This window comes from Saccostrea cucullata, unplaced genomic scaffold (assembly GCF_032062105.1).
Source record: "Saccostrea cucullata isolate Sc308-1 unplaced genomic scaffold, CSIRO_AGI_Scuc_v1 ctg141, whole genome shotgun sequence".
Lineage (NCBI taxonomy): Eukaryota > Metazoa > Mollusca > Bivalvia > Ostreida > Ostreidae > Saccostrea > Saccostrea cuccullata.
Window position 1 is genome coordinate 811865 of NW_026940735.1, and position 21893 is coordinate 833757.

General features: G+C 33.5%; 1 protein-coding gene across 1 annotated transcript; it reads left to right on the forward strand.

The window, feature by feature from the left end:
* The first annotated feature begins 7494 nt into the window (after window positions 1-7494).
* LOC134256055 (sodium/potassium-transporting ATPase subunit alpha-like) lies at window positions 7495-20178 on the forward strand. Its single transcript, XM_062738643.1, has 20 exons — window positions 7495-7644; window positions 10574-10753; window positions 11019-11222; window positions 11434-11547; window positions 11702-11836; window positions 12209-12326; window positions 12445-12713; window positions 12823-13021; window positions 13138-13249; window positions 13340-13472; window positions 13586-13778; window positions 15033-15208; window positions 16259-16398; window positions 16569-16786; window positions 17079-17180; window positions 17283-17532; window positions 17642-17816; window positions 17940-18070; window positions 18194-18295; window positions 18454-20178. The coding sequence occupies exons 1-20, from the start codon at window positions 7612-7614 to the stop codon at window positions 18572-18574; spliced, it is 3105 nt and encodes a 1034-aa protein (XP_062594627.1). The 5' UTR covers window positions 7495-7611; the 3' UTR covers window positions 18575-20178.
* Window positions 20179-21893: the final 1715 nt, after the last annotated feature.

The following is a 21893-nucleotide window of genomic DNA, read 5'->3' on the forward strand; positions in this document are numbered from 1 at the left end:
TGCATAATGATTATGTTTAACCTTCAAGTTGTAATACTCTGCATAGTTGACTTCACTGATCCATACACTTGCATGTATGTATGTATTTTATTGTTTGTCTTTTATATGTAACATGGTTGTATGCCAACATGTTTGGTGAATCAATAAAGAAATTAAAAAAAAAAAAACTTATATAGTTATACTGTCCTGTCTTGTCCGTCTGTCTTCTGTTTGTCCGCAAAAATTTTAACACTGCTCATAACTTTTGAGTGGATAGAGCTATGGCTTTCATTTTTAACAGGTGTATCAAAATTCATTGGGACAGAGACCTTTCTTCAGTTACCAAATATGACCTCATGACCTTGACCTTGGAGTTTGACCCACTTTTACCAAAAAATTCCAAGCTTTAAGTTTGGCCATAATTTTTAAAAAGTTGGTGCTAGGGTATTCATACTTCACGTGTTTATTCACTAGCTGTAACGGGACCCTTTATAATTAAATGGGTGTAGAAATATGTGACCTTTTGACTTTGGCCTTAAAGTTAGACCCACGTTTAAAAAACTTTAACCTTGACCTAATTTTTGAACAATTTGTACTAGAGCTTTCACATTTCACTGGTTCCTTGTGACAAGACCTTCCTTTGGATACCAACAATTTTGACATATTGACCTCGACCTAGTAGTTTGACTTTCATTAGAGAAATTTCAACCTTCGACATAAGCTGCCATACAGGGGGCATCAGTGTTTTATATGCACCTCTTGTTTTTTTTTTCTCTTTGATATACTAAGCCTTAGTAGGGACCTTTATATACTAGTATACATGTACTTAGATTGAATATAGGTCCGTGGTCTTAGGCTTTTTTTAATTTACTGGACATAACCTAAATAATTTTTTTTACCAAAATTCATTGCACAACGTCAGAATCGTTCACTAGTTTTTATAAAACACCATTATTATTGTTTTTTTCCTTCTATATTTATAGATCTGCAGCTGTTGAAAAGCAAGTTTATGTAACTTTCATCTACATATGTTATAGTTACTTTAGGGGGCGACCATTTGATTCTGAGGTGGAAAAGGGGAGGGGTAGAGGGTTGGCCGATTTTGAAAATAAATAATCTGTCCTCGAAAGTTTTCAAAAATAAATAATCTCTCCTCAACTGGCAAGAAAAAAAAAATCTGTTCTTGGTAGCCCCCCCCCCCCCTTCTCTCCCTTTTCGGTAAAGAACAAAATAAATACTCTGTCTTGATCGTGTTGAAGAGATCGATTTTAGAATAATCAGTCCTCGATTGACTGGTATGAAAATAAATCATCTTGCTTGAAAAATTTTGCCCCCCTCAAAATATTTAATAGTCGTCCCTTAGCCTTGACTCTTTTGGTCACAATGGTAAACCGTCACATCTGAAGGATCCGCCTTCCCAATGGTAAAACCAATCTGATTTGATTATTGTCAGAAATTTTTCAGTTTAAACGAATCATAATGAGGCACAGTGATAACTGCAATCGCTCACAAAATGATACCTCCGCTCCTTCATAGTACAATCACTTTTTTACGCAAGCAATTTTGACAAAGATTGCTAGAGCAGACTGAGGTGATATTTCTGGTGTAGTTGTTAGACAGAGGATTCAACTTTAAGTTGTTAGACAGAAGATTCAACTTTAAGTTGTGAGACAGAGGATTCAACTTTAAGTTGTTAGACAGAAGATTCAACTTTAAGTTGTAAGACAGAATATTCAACTCTAAGTTGTAAGACAGAGGATTCAACTTTAAGTTGTTAGACAGAAGATTCAACTCTAAGTTGTTAGACAGTAGATTCAACTTTAAGTTGTGAGACAGTAGATTCAGTTTTAAGTTGTTAGACAGAAGATTCAACTTTAAGTTATGAGACAGAAGATTCAACTTTAAGTTGTTAGACAGAAGATTCAATTTGAAGTCGGTAAACAGAAGATTCAACTTTAATTTGTTAGACAGAAGATTCAAGTTTAAGTCGGTAAACAGAAGATTCAACTTTAATTTGTTATACAGAAGATTCAATTTTAAATTGTTAGACAGAAGATTAAACTCTAAGTTGTTAGACAGTTTAGATTCAACTTTAATTTGTTAGACAGAGATTCAACTTTAAATTGTTAGACAGTTTAGATTCAATTTCAAGTTGTGAGACAGTTTAGATTCAATTTAAAATTGTTAGACAGTTTAGATTCAATTTTAAGTTGTGAGACAGTTTAGATTCAATCTTAAGTTGTTTGACAGTTTAGATTCAATTTTAAGTTGTGAGACAGTTTAGATTCAATTTTAAGTTGTGAGACAGTTTAGATTCAATTTTAAGTTGTTAGACAGTTTAGATTCAATTTTAAGTTCTTAGACGGTAGATTAAAATTTATTAAAAGTGCTTATCGGATAAGATACAGATTATTATCGTCGTTATCATCCTGGTTGATTGTCCTGATATTTGAGAGAGAGAAAGAGAGAGAGAGAGACTGCGACAAGCTGACATATGTGACGTGAGCTTATGAATGATATACATGTATAAGAATTTATAAGGTTTCGCTGAAGCCAATGCCCCCGATGTTTACAATAGTATGTAGATGTGTATTGAAAAAGGTTAGTGGGTCGATCACAAGGGTCACCTGGCTGTTATACTGTCTTATATCAGCTTCCTAAATTAATAATAGAGTATAAAATGAATCTTTTTTATGAATTGGAATCTATGATTATTTTTAGAATTTCATGAACCTGTAGACGCAAGCAAAATTTCAAGAAGCCATCTAGTCTGACGGGAAATCATCTGTCGTAAATGTGATTGTGAGACGTTTGAGTACAGGTAGACAAGAGCGACAATGTGTGCCAGGGGCTAAATATTCTACTGGTCGTCATAAATTACACTTGAGGTTGGCAATTTTCTAGATTTAGAAAAGGACGAATGTAGGACAAATTCAAATTTGAGATACTTTTGCGTGTGCGTGATTGTGAGTGTCTATATAATGTCGTTATAAGGTGGGTGGGGGTGGGGTCTCTTGTAACTACTCAATATACCAACCCTTACCCTGTAAAAATGATACCTTTCTCTCCTCCAAACTCTGGAGCATATGCCGGCCGGCCGGTATAAATCAACAGTATAACTGTCACCAGTGTCTGTAAAGATGTCCTCTAGCAAGGTTGTCTTGTTAACACTTGTTTCCTACCTGCCATTTTTCAAGAGAGGGAAAAGGAATATAAGGATTGATGTGCTTACATAAAATTTATTTTTTGTGAAAACCTTACGAAATGTTGTTAAAATGTGATTGGGCGTCTACCAAATCCTAAACAAACGATAAGTCGTCGCATATCTTCTAAAGTTCGTTAAAATGAGAAAAAATGTAAAGATTCAAAGATTTAATAGAACTTTTTTTTTTAATTATCAGCCAATTTACGTCAATTTTATAAATGTATAATGTTTTAGCTGAAGCCAGTAAAGGTTGCCAAGTGAAATCTCTCGACAGAATAATTATGCAAAAATACACAATTAATAATACAAACGTAAAACGCCTTGAAAATATTAACAGAACTTGTGCATACCGAATTTTTTAATGTAACTCGGTGCGTTTTCATTAACATTGAAGTATACTTTGTCTTTCAACAGGAGTTTTGGGGGACGAGTTTTAAATATATATATTGACATAGTGTAGACGAGGTGTATCAAATCAATATTGATTCAGTCATCCATTTGTGTACTAGTATTTAAAGAATTTTTCCCTTTCTTAGACATTTTTATATTAAATCTGCTAGATTCAAATTACATATATACAGACGATTTTTAGCTATCATATAAAGCAGAGAAAGTCATTTTTGGTATGTTTGTCAAAAGTTCCTCTATATAGCCAGAAGTCACAGAAATGTAAAAAACAGAAATACTAGTATGTTTTAACTGAATAAAAGGACCATTTGTATTATCCCCCACCCCACCCCATCCACCCCACCTCCAAGTATAATACTGGAATCAACTAAAGTTTAAAGCAGAAGAGAGGTATTTGATATATGGCATCCTTATCCTTACACTGTATATTCTTTTATCTCCATAAACAGCGTCTTAATTCTGCTCAATGATTTGTGTGACCCAAGGGCCAAGGAGTAAGGAATTCACAATTTCGGAAAACACTCCTATTCATCATAACAATACATTCAGTATATTTTCTAAATATCAGGAGAGAGACAGGATTTTCAAAGAATTATTCATTTTCACTACATTATATTCAACAGAGTCTCTCCCCCAACACCAGAACTCCAAGCCTAGGGACTATGAATTTATAAAATTTGAAGATGCATCCTTCCTTTAATATCATAATCAAGCAGTTAGTTTGTTTTTAACAAGTGTGGACAGAGAGTAAAGGTATATTTAGAGAATATATGCCTTTTACACTATTTTTACCTACCGAGCCCTGTCCATACACCAGAACATATGACCCAGGGGCAGTGGAGTTCTAATTTTGGAAGAGGTGTCCTTAAGTTTCTTCCAATTGCTACATTTGACGTTAGTTATTTCAAACTACGTGTGATATCTCGAATACCATGCAGACAACAGGTACAGGACACCCCCCCCCCCCGATATTCAACCCTGGGGCTTAGTGTAATAAATGTCATTGTGAAAAAATGTCCAACAAGCCCTGGGGTTGAATATCAAGGGGGGGGGGTCCTGTCCACAAGTATACCTGTGATGCAGAGATATGTTAACCTTGGTTGTCGAAGTTTAATGTAAATCATTTTCATTACATAAGCAATATCCCTCTAACTACTACAGTGTATATCGTATACCATGAATCGGGATAACCCATTCCGGGACCACATTTCACAGTTTTTGGAAGAGTCAATGTTGCTCATGATAACCATGTACTTTGTTTGTCTGCTCAATTTACAGTATTCTTCACTGAGAAGTTGATTCTGGTTTTAATATACATTAAAATATTGAAAACGAGCCATCAACTTCTCAAGAGAGAATAAATTTACACAGGAGAGAGTTTTTGAAAGTATATTTATCCATTTTCATGCAGTTTCAATAACTCTAGAATCCATTATTTTCATAATTCTGGTAGAGGGATCCTGCTTTTCACAATTTTATCACGATTTATCTGCTAATAAGACGAGTATTTTAAACACAGCACTATTTTTTATGGTTTTGGCCAAAACCGAGTGCGGAGAGACAAGAAATTTACAAATTTTGCATCCCCTTCCTCAACCAAAGGCTGAAAGTGGTTCAAGAGGCTGAAAAATTTCAAAAGTTTACGATCGAAACACGACGCATGACGACAGATAACGGAGGGAGGGGGATACGGGTATATTTCTTTAAACGCTAGGTGTGTTTCATTAGAAAGTGAGGGTTCTTTTTAGTGATAGGAAACTGAAAATTCATATATTTAATTATCAGGAATTGATAATTGATTCGGACCTTTTTTTACAGGCGGTTACTCACTCATTATTGATAAATAAATAAATAAATAAATAAATAGCAGTTTTCCTACATGGAATAGCTTCATAAGCTGTAAACCTGTCACTAAGCTGTAAACACGTCACTGAAACAAAAAAAGTTTCTAAACACGAAAAACTTTTCACCGTGGGAGGGATGGGATGGTGGTGTTTCGACCCTTCTATGGACAAGCCGTGTAATACATATGAAGAATCCACTGGCTTCCCAGTGTGCATGCGATCCGTCTTCTGAATTTAATATCTCTGAAAAACATAAGAGATGAAGAGTGAAGATTTACCCTTCCACCACCCCTTCTGGATCCGCCTCTAGAATACATTACGTTCATCTGCACTGCATCAATAATTGGATAGAAACGATATACAAATCGTACAAAGTGTGGCTCTTTTTAATTATAATCGGGTTCATGTACTGTGAATATAAAATACAATACTGATCGGTCAAAACAATTAACCATGAACACAGGTTGTCTTCTTCAAAGGACCGTAAGACTCTATCGGATTATCTGCCAAGTCAACATTCTTTATTCTATCCATTTGATGTATTATAAACTTAGATTATATTTCTAATTGCACAATACGCACTGACACGCATAGTTCTTTACTTGACGAGTACAAGAAAAAAAATCAAGTTTTTTCATTGGTTAATCATGGGATAATTTGAATTACATGTAAGTTAGTTCTCCCATTGGTTAACCAAAGGGTACCTCAATATTTCGTTCTTTTCTTTTTGCATTACTTATTACTACATGTTTATTAAAGATGGAAGATACCCGCTGACATATTAATTAGTATACACAATGATAGTGTTGATTCACTGCATTGATAAAAGTAAGCCTCTATACTTTTTTACTCTTACCGAACCAGGCTGCTATAAAGGCACCTTGCAACTCTTGAACATACTTTCACTATATAAATATATTTAATATATCCTCCTCCCTCTCCTGATAAAAAATAAAGTTATTGACTTGGCATATTTAATAAGTACGTTTCTATAGAACAGTACATACATTTATCTAATGGTTTAAATGTAGTATACATGTATAACGTCAATTTTTTCCAATGTTAACTTTAAATTAAAAGATCAAATTCATTCATTTTTTGAGATGATTATAAATTATATATTTATGATATGCATAATTCACATGTATTGCCTTTGTTATATTGAATAGATTAAATCAATTATTAGGTTTATTCGAAGCATATACTTTTATGTTTAGTTAATTTACCGTACACGTCTACAAGCGTCTTATAACCAGGTGATGGATCAAACTTTCGTTTATTTCCCCTAAAACACAATTGGTATTATCAAAACTTTTATGTTTACGGGTCTTAAACAATTTTGGACATGAACCATTTAAACCACACTAAATCAATTAATCGTTTGATAATTTTTTTTTTAATCTGTGAAAGTCAACGAGCAAATCACTGTTTATATTTTCTTTCAGACTTTATTGGAATTAGAAAAAGTAACCAAAAAAAAAATACTTTTGTTCATTACTCATACAATTTTAAAATATTCACTTAGAAATTATCATTCTTTAGAAAAATTAAATGCATTGAAAATTGTCAAATATAGGTCTGCATTGCCACTTGATATTTTTGTAAAGTCCTAGTATTTGTGTATATATATATAGAATCATTGAAATTCTTTATTTCCAAAATTAGTTATGAAGAACTTTGTTGGAAAGGAACTTTTATTGGTAATATCAACCTTGGTGTAACTAGGAACCGTCCCTGGTTAAATAGTACAAATACATCATTACGATAACATCTGGGGGTGGAGCAGCTAAAAAATAAAAAAATTATATTAATTCTTAATTTATGATATAAAATGTTAGTCCTATCCATGTTTTCACGGTGCCTTTCTTTATCGGTGAAAAGTGGGGATTGTACGACTAATCCAGGTACAGCTTAATGAAATAATAGCGTTGATCACGTGATCAAATTATTTCGAAATGTGCCCGTGTAAAATTGAAAATATTTCCTAATTCCTTCTTGAAAGTGTGTATGTGTTCGAATATATGATCATAGTATTATTGAGCAAGTAGTAATAAGGTTCTGACCATCAAAAACACTGCAGATTTTGTTGCGAAATTTTTGTGACGTCACGATATAATAGTATTTCATTGGCTGTGTGCTTCGTCAGAGTTCCTTCCAGTGACCGCCTGGGCTGAGATGGCGTCGACCAAGGTGAAATCGCAACAACAGGTGAGAAAATATGCTTTTTTCAGTGCAATACAAACGATTTTGTTATTTTAATATTATGTTACAGCTTTTGAATAAGTGTGTGCATTTGCTGAAAGTGGATACAGGATAAATTATCCTTAAATTATTTTGAAAACTCAAAAGATGTTGCTTAATAAGGTGATTTACGCTGTTGGTACTTATTTTTTTCTTGAATCGACATCTTAGTGGGATTTAATTTTGATGCTGAACCATTTAAAAAGATGGGACATGTTCATTTTGAATATATTGATATGTTCTACAAGAATATTTTGTATATCCTGGTTATTTAGAGACAATATTCCTGCCAGGGTGTACTCATAAATATTCATAAGACCCTGTTGTCGTAAAGCATTTATTTTTATGCATGTGTACTGTACATTTATAACAAAATGCAATTTTAGAGTAATATGAATGTTTTTATTAGTTATATTTTGCGGAGATAGTTATGAATTCTGTTGTAAATTTTACTGTATTGTCTCATTTCCTGCACGTGAAAAGAGAAAAGGTCATGATGATTTAGAGGTCATTTCACCGCTGAAGTTTACGCTTCAGCAAACACAGGACAAGCTGTCAGCTGGTGATATATATTGTCTTTTGTATAACTTATGTACAAGAATGCAATCCTTGTTTCATTAAAATAAGTTATGTAATGGCTTGTCAAATGTAAAGTGTTAATAATTTATGCAAATAAATACCTCAGAAAATTGTTTCATATAAAATAAGTTATTTTAGAATGCAAAAAAATGTAATGTTATGTTTTTATCTCTTTTTTAAATAAGGCCAGGTAAAATTAATCTTTAGATTCTCATCCTAATTTGCAAAAAAATTGGGGCGGGTGGGCGGATTTTATTTTTTATTTTTTATAATTGTTACTTTATATGTATAGGCCTAAGTATCAACAAAACAATGGACGCCCCGTACACATTTTTTTATTACCTTAATGCAAATATGAATAGGTATTCTTTTAAATATTAAAAAATAAAAGTGTTAATTAACAAATTATCAAGTACACATTATACGGCACACTCTGAACAAAATGAGGTGGGAATACCAATAAGTTGTGTATGCGTGACTTCTTATTTTGCAAAATCTATATAAATGTTCTAATAATTCTACTGAAAAATAGGCAAAAAATTTTGTCACACAAATTATATATGACTTTTTTATTTTTACTTAGTTACAATCTCTCTACATACTTGATCCTGCCAGTGATGGTATCTATACGTGTTTATGCTATTTTTTCTTCTCTGCCTTCTCTATACTGACAAATTATCTTTTCCTTACATATTTAAACTGCTTTTATTGCCGATTTTTCTCCATTTTTCACATGGCGTTTTTGCTATAAATACCACTTTTAATACAGACGGGATATAACTCTTAAACTTTTACCAAAATTCTTACTGAATAAAAATACATGAAAATACCCAAAAATCAAAATAAAAAACATCGGGGCGGGACATTTTGAGAGGGGCGGGCGGGGATGAGAATCTAAAGATTAATTTTATATGGCCTAAATTTACTGGCACTATTGTTCTTGTTAACTAAGTCAATTGTTACCATTTTCCCCTTCAAAATAAAAAGCCCAACTGTACCGAAATAGCTGTGAATTTATTCTGACACTTTTATGTGGAACCATATCTACTTTTTTTTAGGCCTTAGTATTTTATACTCAACACAAGGTTTTTACTGTCCTGTCCCCCTTACTCTTTATGGCTATTTTATTGTCTAGAAAAGGTTATAACACTAATACCCCAGACAAAGCTTTTTCAAAGGTCTGCAGGTAAATCAACACTGAGAACACTTTATTTTATCTCGTGATATGAGATTATATAATGTTACCTTTTTTCTTGCTCTACTGGCCTAATCTATAAAACTTTGTTCTTGTACTTGTTAAGAAAACACCTGTAGGGGGTCATTGTGTCATGTTATATAACTCCACAATGTTGACCAACAGCATCTTTTGCTTAAAGCAGTTAGTAACTAAGTATAATGTAATTTTCTGCAAAAATGGGTACAATAAAGCATGCAAGATATTGAAAATTTTTATATTAGAAAAGACCTGAAATATAAATGGCTTTGATATAAATCACAAATACACATCAGGCTTGTATAATAAGACTGTCTGACAGTAGCAGCAGGGATTCTTTGTTCTGTGGAATGTCAAAGTTTACTAAGCCTCCATTGTTATATTTAACAAATGAAAGAAGAAGTGTTTTAATAATAAAAACTGCAGAATTTGTTCTTTGTTGAAGGTAGAAGGGAGTGGGGTTTTTTTGGATGTACATTAATAAAATTTTACACTTAAATGATTTGTTCAAATAAAAAAAAAATATGTTAAAATAAAAACACTTATTAATATGAAAAATGGAAAATCAAGTTAATCATATGCAGCATTAATAGCTAAAATGCTTTGCTTTTTAAAATTGTTGACTTTCCCACCAAAGAAAGAGGTATTGCAATTGAATGAGAATTTGATCTAGTATGATTGATAGTTTTATATAATTATTCTTTTTTTACTATCTGGAATTATCAGCATTTTAAGCAAATATTTGGTTTATGGATCTTTAAAATTTTTGAAACATTTATTTCACTCAAGGTCTCTTATGAGGTATAGAAGTACAAATATGATGAACATAATAACATACTATGAACAGGAAAATGAGAACAAACACATGTAAAACTGCAAGAGTTGACAGGTGTTTGGAGATAAATGCAAAGTTCATGTTGAATTGCATGAGAAGTGACATAACTGTATTTCATGCTGCAATAACTTTGGAAGTTGTCTTTTTATGTTACAATCCTATTGCTAGACTAGGTTAGTGCTTTAGAAAAAGAAAATATTTGGAAATTTTTTTAATTTAATATTTCAATGTGAGGATGTTAATGCGTATATTTTGTATCTTTGAAACAGAACCCACGGGCTGACAGCTACCGCTATGCTGTCACTCCAGGGGGAGAAGATCCCAAAAAGGGGAAGAAGAAGAAGTCAAAAAAGGAAAATCTTGATGAACTCAAACAAGAGTTGGAAATGGATGAGCATAAGATCCCTATTGAAGAATTATACGCCAGGCTAGGCACTGATCCCACTATGGTAGGATTTATTATGTGGATATCCAACAGCTTGCAATAGTTAAAGATACAGAATTAAACATAAAATGTGTGCATGAAATATGTTCATCCAATCTGATTGACGAGATATTTCAGATAACAGATGAATTAAGCGATACACTTCCCAAATTTTTTTTTTTAACATCCATGTCTACTGAGTCAACAGTCTTTTTTTGTTGTACTTGTAAGTTAAGTATTTTGTTGTGTTGTTTACTTCTACCTCTTAGTAAAATATCGTGTTTATATAGGGATTAACATCGCAACGAGCCAAAGAAATCCTAGAGAGAGATGGTCCAAATGCACTGACCCCACCTCCTACTACCCCTGAGTGGATCAAGTTCTGCAAGCTTTTATTTGGAGGTTTCTCATTACTTCTGTGGATAGGTGCCATTCTCTGTTTTATAGCTTATTCTATTCAAGCTAGTGCCTATGATGATCCACCAGGTGATAACGTAAGTGAGAAAAAGAGATTGGGTAAATTACTGCAATCAAACTTCATTGTTCAAGAGTATATTATGCTAACTTTGTCAAAAATGCATCGTAATTGAGAAGTCATTCTGCAAAGCTTTTTAATTATTAAATAGGTCCTATGGTAATCATTATACATGTAGTATTTGTTAATGCAGTCGACAGAGTAAATATTAAATGGTCTTGTTTTTGTAGTTATACTTGGGTATAGTGTTGACAGCTGTGGTGTTAGTTACTGGCATTTTCTCCTATTACCAAGAAGCCAAGAGTTCAAAAATTATGGAAAGCTTCAAAAGTATGGTTCCTCAGGTATGTGAATAATTTACTGCTTTTTTCAAAAGAAAACAAAGTAGGAGTAATAAAATCTTGTTTACAGTTAAGTATTTTTATTGAAACCAACCTGAAGTTGCATAATGAGCAGTCATTGAGATAACTGATTAATGTATTTGTTTCGATTTTGCAGTTTGCCGTTGTTACTAGAAATGGAAAGATTTCAAATGTCAAAGCTGAAGAGTTAGTTGTGGGAGATATCATTGATGTCAAGTTTGGAGACAGAGTGCCAGCTGATGTCCGTGTCATCACTGCTCATGGCTTCAAGGTACATTTTTCTGTAGAAAAATGAGAAAAAATGAAATTGTGACACACCCACCCCATGAGTGTTGTAGGTCACTAGTTTCTTTCAATATCAATCTTATTTTGGAAATACTTTGTTGGTGTTTATAAGTAATACAAAACAGTTGTAAAATGTGGATATTGTATAAAATTCATCCTCAAGAATAAAATTTTTTAGAGCAGACAATCTCGCAGACTTGCATGAAAATAAAGTCCTCTCTCGAAGACTTGATAAACAGTTTTTGAAAAAAGAAATATGAATGTTTATTTTAATCATTAATATGATACTGATTATTTGATTGAACACCAATAGGGAATGGTTTTATTATGAATGAAATGTATTGTTTGGTAATTACAGGTAGACAACTCTTCCCTGACTGGAGAATCAGAACCCCAGACTAGAACACCAGATTTCACAAATGAAAACCCACTTGAAACCCGTAACATTGCTTTCTTCTCAACAAACGCTGTGGAAGGTAATTATTCAGAAGCTTGTTTAATGTAGTAGCATTTTCTTTATTTTAAAATTTTGGGATTTAAAATAAATTTGGAGTAGAAACTTTAATGTGAACTCGTTATGTAATTACTCTTAAGGTACCTGCAAGGGAGTTGTAATCAGATGTGGTGACATGACTGTTATGGGACGTATTGCTAACTTGGCCTCTGGACTGGAAGTTGGAGAAACCCCAATTGCTAAGGAAATTGCCCATTTCATTCACATTGTAACAGGTGTGGCTGTCTTTTTGGGAGTATCATTCTTCATTATTGCCTTCATTCTGGAATATTTCTGGCTGGATGCTGTCATCTTCTTGATTGGTATCATTGTCGCAAACGTACCAGAGGGTCTTTTGGCTACTGTAACTGTAAGTTCACAAGGAGGCTTGTAATTTTAACTGGTTCATTGGTGAAATGCAAGTGGTTGAATTTTAATCTTGAGTTTTGTGAATCATTTATATGATGCTCTTTGAACAGGTATGCTTGACTCTGACCGCAAAGAGAATGGCAAAGAAAAATTGCTTGGTCAAGAACTTGGAAGCTGTAGAAACTCTTGGATCCACCTCTACCATCTGCTCTGACAAGACTGGAACCTTGACACAAAACAGAATGACAGTAGCTCACATGTGGTTTGATGGAAAAATTGTGGAGGCTGACACCAGTGATGACCAGACCAGTAAGAATATCGTTAGATAAAGAGTCTTGAGATTTCTTGTTGATTCTCGCTTTCAACAATTATGAAAATTCACAGCATTAATGTATTTAATTAATGAACATAAATTTACTTCACAGATGCTTCCTACAGCAGCAGTGATGAAACATGGATGGCTCTTGCCCGCATTGCTATGTTGTGTAACCGTGCCGAGTTCACTGCCAACCAGGAGCATTTACCCGTATTAAAGAGGTAAGAAAAAAAGAAATGGGTCAATTTTATTGCATAATTTAGTCAGCTTATTGTTGTTTTGCTTTTAAATTAATCTTTTTTATTACCTAGAGAGTGCAATGGTGATGCTTCCGAATCTGCTCTTCTGAAATGCGTTGAGCTGTCCATTGGAAAAGTTACCGAGTTCAGAGCAAGGAACAAGAAAATCTGTGAAATTCCATTCAACTCGAGCAATAAATATCAGGCAAGTGACAATAAGTTTGCCATTATTTATGCTGTAAATTTGAATTAATTTTAAAAACAAGATATCCAAATATCTTCAGGACCTGTTCGTGTAACTTTGGTTTCTCTTTTTAGGTATCTATCCATGAGACTGAGAATCCTAACGATCCGAGGTGTCTGCTTGTAATGAAGGGAGCCCCTGAAAGAATCCTTGAGAGAAGTTCCACTGTTCTGATGCACGGAAAAGAGGTGCCAATGGATGACAACTTCAGAGAGGCATTCAACAATGCATACATGGAATTGGGAGGTCTTGGAGAACGTGTATTGGGTATGTTCGTGGAAAATATTTTTGCTTAAGTATTTTGAATGTAATAAATGTGTTCTAATTAGGGGTGTGCAATATTACCGGTATATCGGTATATTGCGGTATTATCCACCACGATAATATATCGCGATATGAAAATCAGATACCGGTATTTCACGATATTTATAAAAATATATAAAAACCTCCTTTATTGTAGAAACTGTTAAAATAAAACTGGAAACTTCTAAGTCTTTTTCTTTCTCGTTGAAAGAATTCTTCGTCAGTTTCGTTCGGGAGAGAGAAAGAGAGAGGAGAGAGAGGGGGGGGGTGGAAGCTTTGAATTCACTGTTGCAGTTTTGAATATCTTACTTTGAAATAAAAGTACTAATTAATAAGACTTTAAAATAAAATTTATAAGGAAGAAAATATATAAAACATTTTTACAGGGTGTATACCATATGCATTGCGGTTCTCAAAATCTCACATTGAATCTACACGATCGACATCGCGGTGAAATGTCAAGTTAAATATACATGTACATATTACAAGTAAATGGTCATCCATGTTTTCACTTGTAGCAGTGTTGTTTTAATTATTTTTAATAACTTTCATGCCATTTTAAACCCCTTATGCTATAGCAGGAGCATGTATATATTAAAACAGGCCATTTCCTGATTGTACGTCTTGATGTGAAATTAGGTCGGGTTAGACTAAATTACCAAAAACGCATGAAAACAGGTCACCATTTCTTTCTGGTTTTTTAAATTTTATTTTGTAACCACACGAAAATTATTTTCATATAGGCCTAATCTGTATATTGTTTTAATCTTTAATAACATTTTATGCTACTTCATTAACACCCCCCCCCCCCCCCCCAAAAAAAAAAGAATTCAATGAAAAAAGATTATATAATCTGTAAAAAAATTTATTTCGATGTGAAAATTCTCCAAGAGAGTTCATCTTGTTTTACTATTTTACCTGGAATTTGATTAAAAGTAAAGTGCTAATTTGGTGTGCAATCAATGTCTTATCCCTCCTCCCGCTTTTAAACTTAAAGATAAATTCAAATAGTCTTTGAACTTGACGGCATTTCAAACATTCTGCTCAAATTTATTAATGATAATTAATCTACAATATATTGCAATATATTGCAATATTCAAAGTAAAATATTGCAATATATCGCAATATGGATTTCCTTCGCAATACCCAACTCTAGTTCTAATTAAGCTACAGTTAGACAATAGAATATGCTCATGAGATTTTATAATACGTGACAGGATTCTGTGACTACTTCCTGCCTGCTGACCAGTACCCACCAGGTTACCCTTACGATTCTGATGATGCTAACTTCCCCCTGACTGGCCTCCGATTTGTTGGTCTCATGTCCATGATTGATCCCCCAAGAGCTGCTGTCCCTGATGCTGTTGGAAAATGCAGAAGTGCCGGAATCAAGGTTTGAAAGAACTTTGAGATTTAGATTTATTTAGACTTCAAAATTTATGAGTGTTTAAGGGTCCTCCACACACCCACAGCTTATGTTCTCATATTATTGAGCATTAATTTGAACAAGTATATCAACCTTTAAAAACTGTCCAGGGATTAAAATCTAATTTATACTGATTTTTTAAAATAATTATTACACAAGTTTCACAAGGCTTTTCATACCTAGCACAGCAAATTTTGTCTTGCCCTTTCGTATATTTTTAAGTTCACAGAATAACCATGAAAACTTAATTTTATCGATCAACATATTTTTTTTTACAGAAATTTATTTTATTTATAAAAAGTACATAAAACTAATTTTCTCTAAATTACATCTCGAGAAAAATCAATAAGGACTCCTTTTGTAGAAAAGAAACATTAATGAATTAGATTACATCAAAAAATTGTATTAAAATTAAATGCACTGATGTAGAAAGACATTTTCAAAATCTTTGGTATCAATGTTCCTTTTTGGAGTTATCTTTCCTGTTGCCGGGACTCAAAAACTTTGGCAAGTCTCCGCATATGTCACCATACTATATTTAGTAATTATTGGCCACTGAACTGGACAGATATAAAAGAGGAAAACTAGAAACAAACACTATTTTATCAATATTTATAAACACAATGAGATAATGTATTATTGAAATGCACAAATTAGTGTGCCGAAATTTCCACTATCAAAACAGACTCGGTTGATTAGCTTGAAAGTATAAATAACCTAAACGTTTCTCGTCATACCCGGTACCTGTTGTTTACGAATTTTTATGTAACATAATCCAAGGCGTCTGTTGTTCTTTTATTTTAAAAAACTGCACATCTTTTTCCATCGGTCACTCTGTGATCGTGCCATGTGTTCATTGTTTACAAACGGTGCTAGGCCAAATCGTCCATCCATAAACTAGATAAAACCGGAAGTAAAAATATTTTTTCTCGATATACGTCACAAGTCACATGGTGTGGAGGACCCTTAAGATAAAATACAATGAGGTTCTCAAATAATTTGGTGGATGTGTTGTAGGTTATTATGGTTACCGGTGATCACCCCATCACAGCTAAGGCCATTGCCAAGGGTGTAGGAATCATCTCTGAAGGAAGCAAAACTATTGAGGATCTTGCAGCAGAACGTGGAGTCCCAGTTGAGGAAATTCAGGATACAGGGTATGTAAACATGTACACATCTAACACTTGCAATCTTCTTATTTTGGTCATATGGAAGATCATATTTAAAATACAAAATTTTTGTATGAACTTACAGTTACAGTTGTTTTGAATACTTGTTAATTGTATTTAAAACATTTTGATAACAACTACTTTATTATGTCCTTCAGTGCTGCCAAGGCTGCTGTTATCCACGGAGGTGACCTGAGAGACATGACCCCCGCCCAGATTGATGAAGTCCTGAAGAACCACTCTGAGATTGTGTTTGCCCGTACCTCACCCCAACAGAAACTGATCATTGTAGAAGGTTGCCAGCGTCAGGGTGCCATTGTAGCCGTAACTGGTGATGGTGTCAACGACTCTCCCGCTTTGAAAAAGGCTGACATTGGTAAGGAAACCCTGTTGACATTCATTCTAATCTACCATAGTGAAGTTATACACATATTTATAAGAAAACTTAAGAATCAGGAGCTGGAGAAATTATCATGTACATTTTGAACAAGAATTGTTTCGTTGTTTATATTAGGCTACATGATTTAAATTGTTGGATTTACGAACATATACCTGAGCTTCAAACCATTATTTAACACCAAACCTATTTAAGTTTCCTACTATAAAAGAATAATAAACCCCTTTCTATGAACAAGTTAATTTATTTTACTGATCTCTGTTGAATTTAGGTGTTGCTATGGGTATTGCTGGATCAGATGTGAGTAAACAGGCAGCTGACATGATCTTGTTGGACGACAACTTTGCCTCCATTGTAACAGGAGTAGAAGAAGGTATGTGCTTCATTTGTATCTCTGAAAAATTGTATGTTTATACACTGTAGATAAATAATCCAACATTAATTTGTCAATGTGTGTTGTGTCTTCTAATTTCAGGCCGTTTGATCTTTGACAACTTGAAGAAATCTATTGCCTACACTCTGACCTCTAACATCCCTGAGATCTCACCTTTCTTGTTCTTCATTCTATTGGATATCCCTCTGCCACTTGGAACCATCACCATTCTGTGTATTGATTTGGGAACTGACATGGTACCAGCTATTTCCATGGCTTATGAAGGACCTGAAAGTGACATCATGAAGAGACAGCCTCGTGATCCATTCAAGGATAAACTTGTCAACGAAAGGTGAATGTCTGTTACATTGATTATTATTTTGTCTTTGTATCAAGTAGTTTTTGGTTTGAAGTTGGCCCATGCTTTATACAGTAGTATAAGTCAAGACTGTATATTTTAGATTGATCTCCATGGCCTATGGACAGATTGGTATGATTCAGGCTTCCTCAGGTTTCTTTGTGTACTTCGTTATTATGGGAGAAAATGGTTTCTGGATGACTCGTCTTCTGGGATTGAGAGAACAGTGGGACTCTCAAGCCATCAATGATTTACAAGACTCCTATGGACAAGAATGGGTAGGTCCAACATGCTGGAAATCAAACCTCTGCTCAAGAACTTTCTGATTTTTCTGCCTACAAATTATGTTTTGTGTGTGTCTTAAAAATGAATATTTATGAACATATTTGGATTTTTTCCAGACTTACAGCCAGAGAAAAATCTTGGAATACACTTGCCACACTGCTTTCTTCGTGTCTATTGTGGTTGTGCAGTGGGCTGATTTAATCATTTGTAAAACTAGAAGACTCTCACTCTTCCACCAGGGAATGAAGTAAGAATTGATAGCTGTTCACTTTGTTATTTCATGCAAGATTTTGATTTTTAAAAATAGAATGAAAATTAATAATTGGAAAGGAATCATATCATAATCATCCAACTCATTGACAATTTTCAGGAATCACCACATGACCTTTGGTTTGTTCTTTGAGACGGCTCTTGCTGCTTTCTTGACCTACTGTCCAGGATTAGAGCAAGGTCTTCGTATGCAGAATCTTAGGTATGATCTAGCATAGCTATACATGATATTCAATTTATATCATATCTTTAGGTATGCAAAGTGATGTTAAATTTTATTGTTTTGTCTAACACAATAAGCCTTAAAATGATGTAATAATTTCTTAACTGAAGAATCATACGAACTTTAATTTCTTCCAGATGGTCATGGTGGTTTCCAGCTTTCCCATTCAGCATTGCTATCTTCATTTATGATGAATCCCGAAAATACGTTCTCAGACGCAATCCAGGTGGTTTTGTGGAACGGGAAACATACTATTAATAGAAGGCATGTTATAGGTGCAAGTACAGACTATTTCAATAGAACATATGTGTTTATAGAGAAAGTGAACAGATTTACATGAAGTCTTTTAATCAACATTTATGAGAATATTTTCAAGTGACAGACCAGCTACATACATGTTCCATCATAGGTATGCACATTTTTGGCATTGTTTATAGACATTTGGGAATCCCGATCCTACTCGATTCTGTCCCTTGAATACTTTCATAGGTGCTGGTGTATGTGGTTGTTGTTAATATGATCTTTGTACATTAAGCAATTAGTTTTTTTATTATCAATGTTTTAATTGTTAAAATGTCATTCTTTAAGATCACAATATTGTACACTGTGGCTGAAAGAAAGTACACAAGTATTTTATCACCGTAGTTAGCACCATAATTCATTTACAAGAAAATAGATACTTAAATGTTTTATTCAAATGTATCCTATATTTTTTATTTTTCGCTCATAAATTTTTAATTTTTATATACTGTACAAATGTTTTTTAAACCAAAACTTGTGATCTTTTCTTTGAAATTGTCAGTTCACCTCTTCTTCTTTCTGTGAAGATAGAATACCAAAAATGCATTTTTCTCCCAATTCTGGTCTAATGACACAAATATTTAAACAAATCCTTTGATAAGGAAATCGCACGTCTTTGTCAGTGTACAGATCTTAGTGAATGTGGATTTTTGTAAATAATATTGCACATATCGTAACCAGGAAAAAATCTTAGCATCGCATAATTCTCTTAAATTGACGACAGGGAATAATCACTAATATATGACTGGGACATAAAATTATAATTTTAATGAAATAAAATGTAATATGTATATCACATGATCTTACAATATGATAAACAGTTAAATTAAAATTATTAGACTCTATATGAAGTATAATATGAATTAAGATGTATGTTTACATTAATACCAAATTATGGTTTGTGTATAAGAGTTGACGCAATGAAAGAACATTCCAGATAATGCATTACCTAGAGCTAGTATGGTATAACCACCACAAGACAGACAAACTGTACAAAGATGCAATATTGTAGGCTATAGAAATTTTATCCTTAAATAGTTTTGAGAATTCATTTGAATTTAAAAAATAGAGTAGATTTTCTAATTTTCATTGTTTTGAATTTGTGGCATTTAGAATCTCGGAAAAAAAAGATGTGCAACTTTAATTGCGTAGCATTTTTTCTTGTTCGCTTTGTTTGTCATTTCATATACAGAGTTTAGTGATGCAAAAGTGAGGGGTTCCAGTAATGTGGGTAGCTATTTAATTTTATTTGGAACTTCTAAACTTTTGTGGCACTCCTAGCGGACTTCGACAGCTTGTAGGAGTGCTGCTGTAAAGCCTCATCCATAGTGGTGCTCCTCATAGCTGTAGGGGCTCGGCCTTGCAAAGGAATATTTTTATTTTCTCTAAATTGTGTAATCTACTGCATGTGTTTAGCACAGACCTCGTTTACTCTGGTTCATATAGAACATTTTTGTCCATTCAGGTGGAGTTTTGTCTTTCATTTTTATAGAACATGAATTTCACCTGCCAATTGTTTGTAGAAGAATAACACAATTTTCAATAAACCTTTTAGAGACTTGTCATTTGTTGAGAGTTTTACTTGATACTGGATTTATTGTTGGCTGCTGTAACCCAGATAAAACCAGGACAAACATGCCTGCATAAAATGAGGTCACTTGTGATTAGATTTAATTGCTACAGTTCTGATTACTGTGGTTAATTAAATAACCACCCTGTCATGGTAATTACTGAGGGCTTGAGAGACACATTGATTGTTGAACTCTGCAATTTACAGAGTACAAACTAGGTTAAGAATTAACTGAAGTTTTGTTACACAGTAATAACCAACCACAGGGGCCTGTAACATACTGTATTTGATTTTACGTAATCACTATATGTGTACATATAGTGATTACGTAAAATCAAATACAGTATGTTACAGACCCCTGTGTTTAAATCATGGTAGTTTCTCTGGATACGCATAAAAATCTAATCTAAAATATACTGAAAGGAAAAAGAAACGCAGGGTGAACTTTTGAGGTGAAATAATTCATTTTTCCTCATGTTTTTTCTAGTATTCCTTCCTAACGTTTAAAGTCATCTTTATTAAAAATGTAATCAGAATTCCCATTTGAATTTCCCTTAAAATTCGTAAGTTATTGAAACCGATATGACGATACCCCCCAAAAAGTGAAAATTAAAAATTCTCATTATCTTCAATGTCTCAATCGCGTATCTGTTAAAGTCTTGTTTCTCCTTTGCATGGAGTTCACCAGTGTGTTTACCCTACAAATAGGGATATTTTTCAACCTTTTCACCGAGATAGCCCTTAGTTGAAAAGGACCAATTTCGGCATTTCGAACGTTATCTTCCACTCAGTCCCTCAGATGTTCAATGAGAAAAAGATGAACTTTACGGAGACTAGACGAGTAAGTAAATGTGATTGTTTGCTAGAAAGTCTTGATAAGCCCAGGCTACAATAGGTCGGGGGTAAACACGCAGAATAAAAGCCAGACCCCATGGAACTTCCGTGAACTGTTACAAGATTGCAAGAAATGCATTTTGTCTAAAAATACTGAAAATCAATGTGTATATATCTCAAGTGCATCAAATGGTATAAGAAGATCGTTGACAGACTTGTCGTTGTCAAGTTGTAAGTGATTTTGGCTTTTTAGCACTTTTCCTACGTGGCGTCATATATTTCACAGCTGAGTAATTCTGAACACTGCTTTTAGTGCATAGTAACCAAGATTCTCATCTGACCAATTTTCGTAATTTTTGGTCATGTGGTCAAAAAAATTTCGTAAATAGTGTTACCCTGCGTTTCTTTTTCCTTTCAGTATATATTTGTTTGTCAGTTTTCACTTAGAAAATGCATAGGTGATATTCTTATTCGCTTTTCCTGAATACATATTGGAGATCTTACAAATTTTCTTATATAATAGTAATATGATAAACTATATTGTTTACCTTTAAAGGTGGATAGACATAGATTTGAAGTTAATATTTTCTGTATATTATCACGACTTATTACATAAATGAAAAGTTCATTAACAAATAAGTTGATAATTCAGGTTTCTCGTAAGTCTCGCTTCAAGTCAACATTATGTGGTCAATATCTTGTTTGTAAATATAACCCAAAGTTGTATTTTGACGGTCATGCCGTTAGTTCATTGTTTCTACACAGTTTTTAACAAGAGATTATTTTGTTCATCTGATCAATACAAAGGTCGAACGGAGAGTGTAATCGACCAACAGCAATGCTTACTCCGCGCCCTCGTGGCGAAGTGGTTAG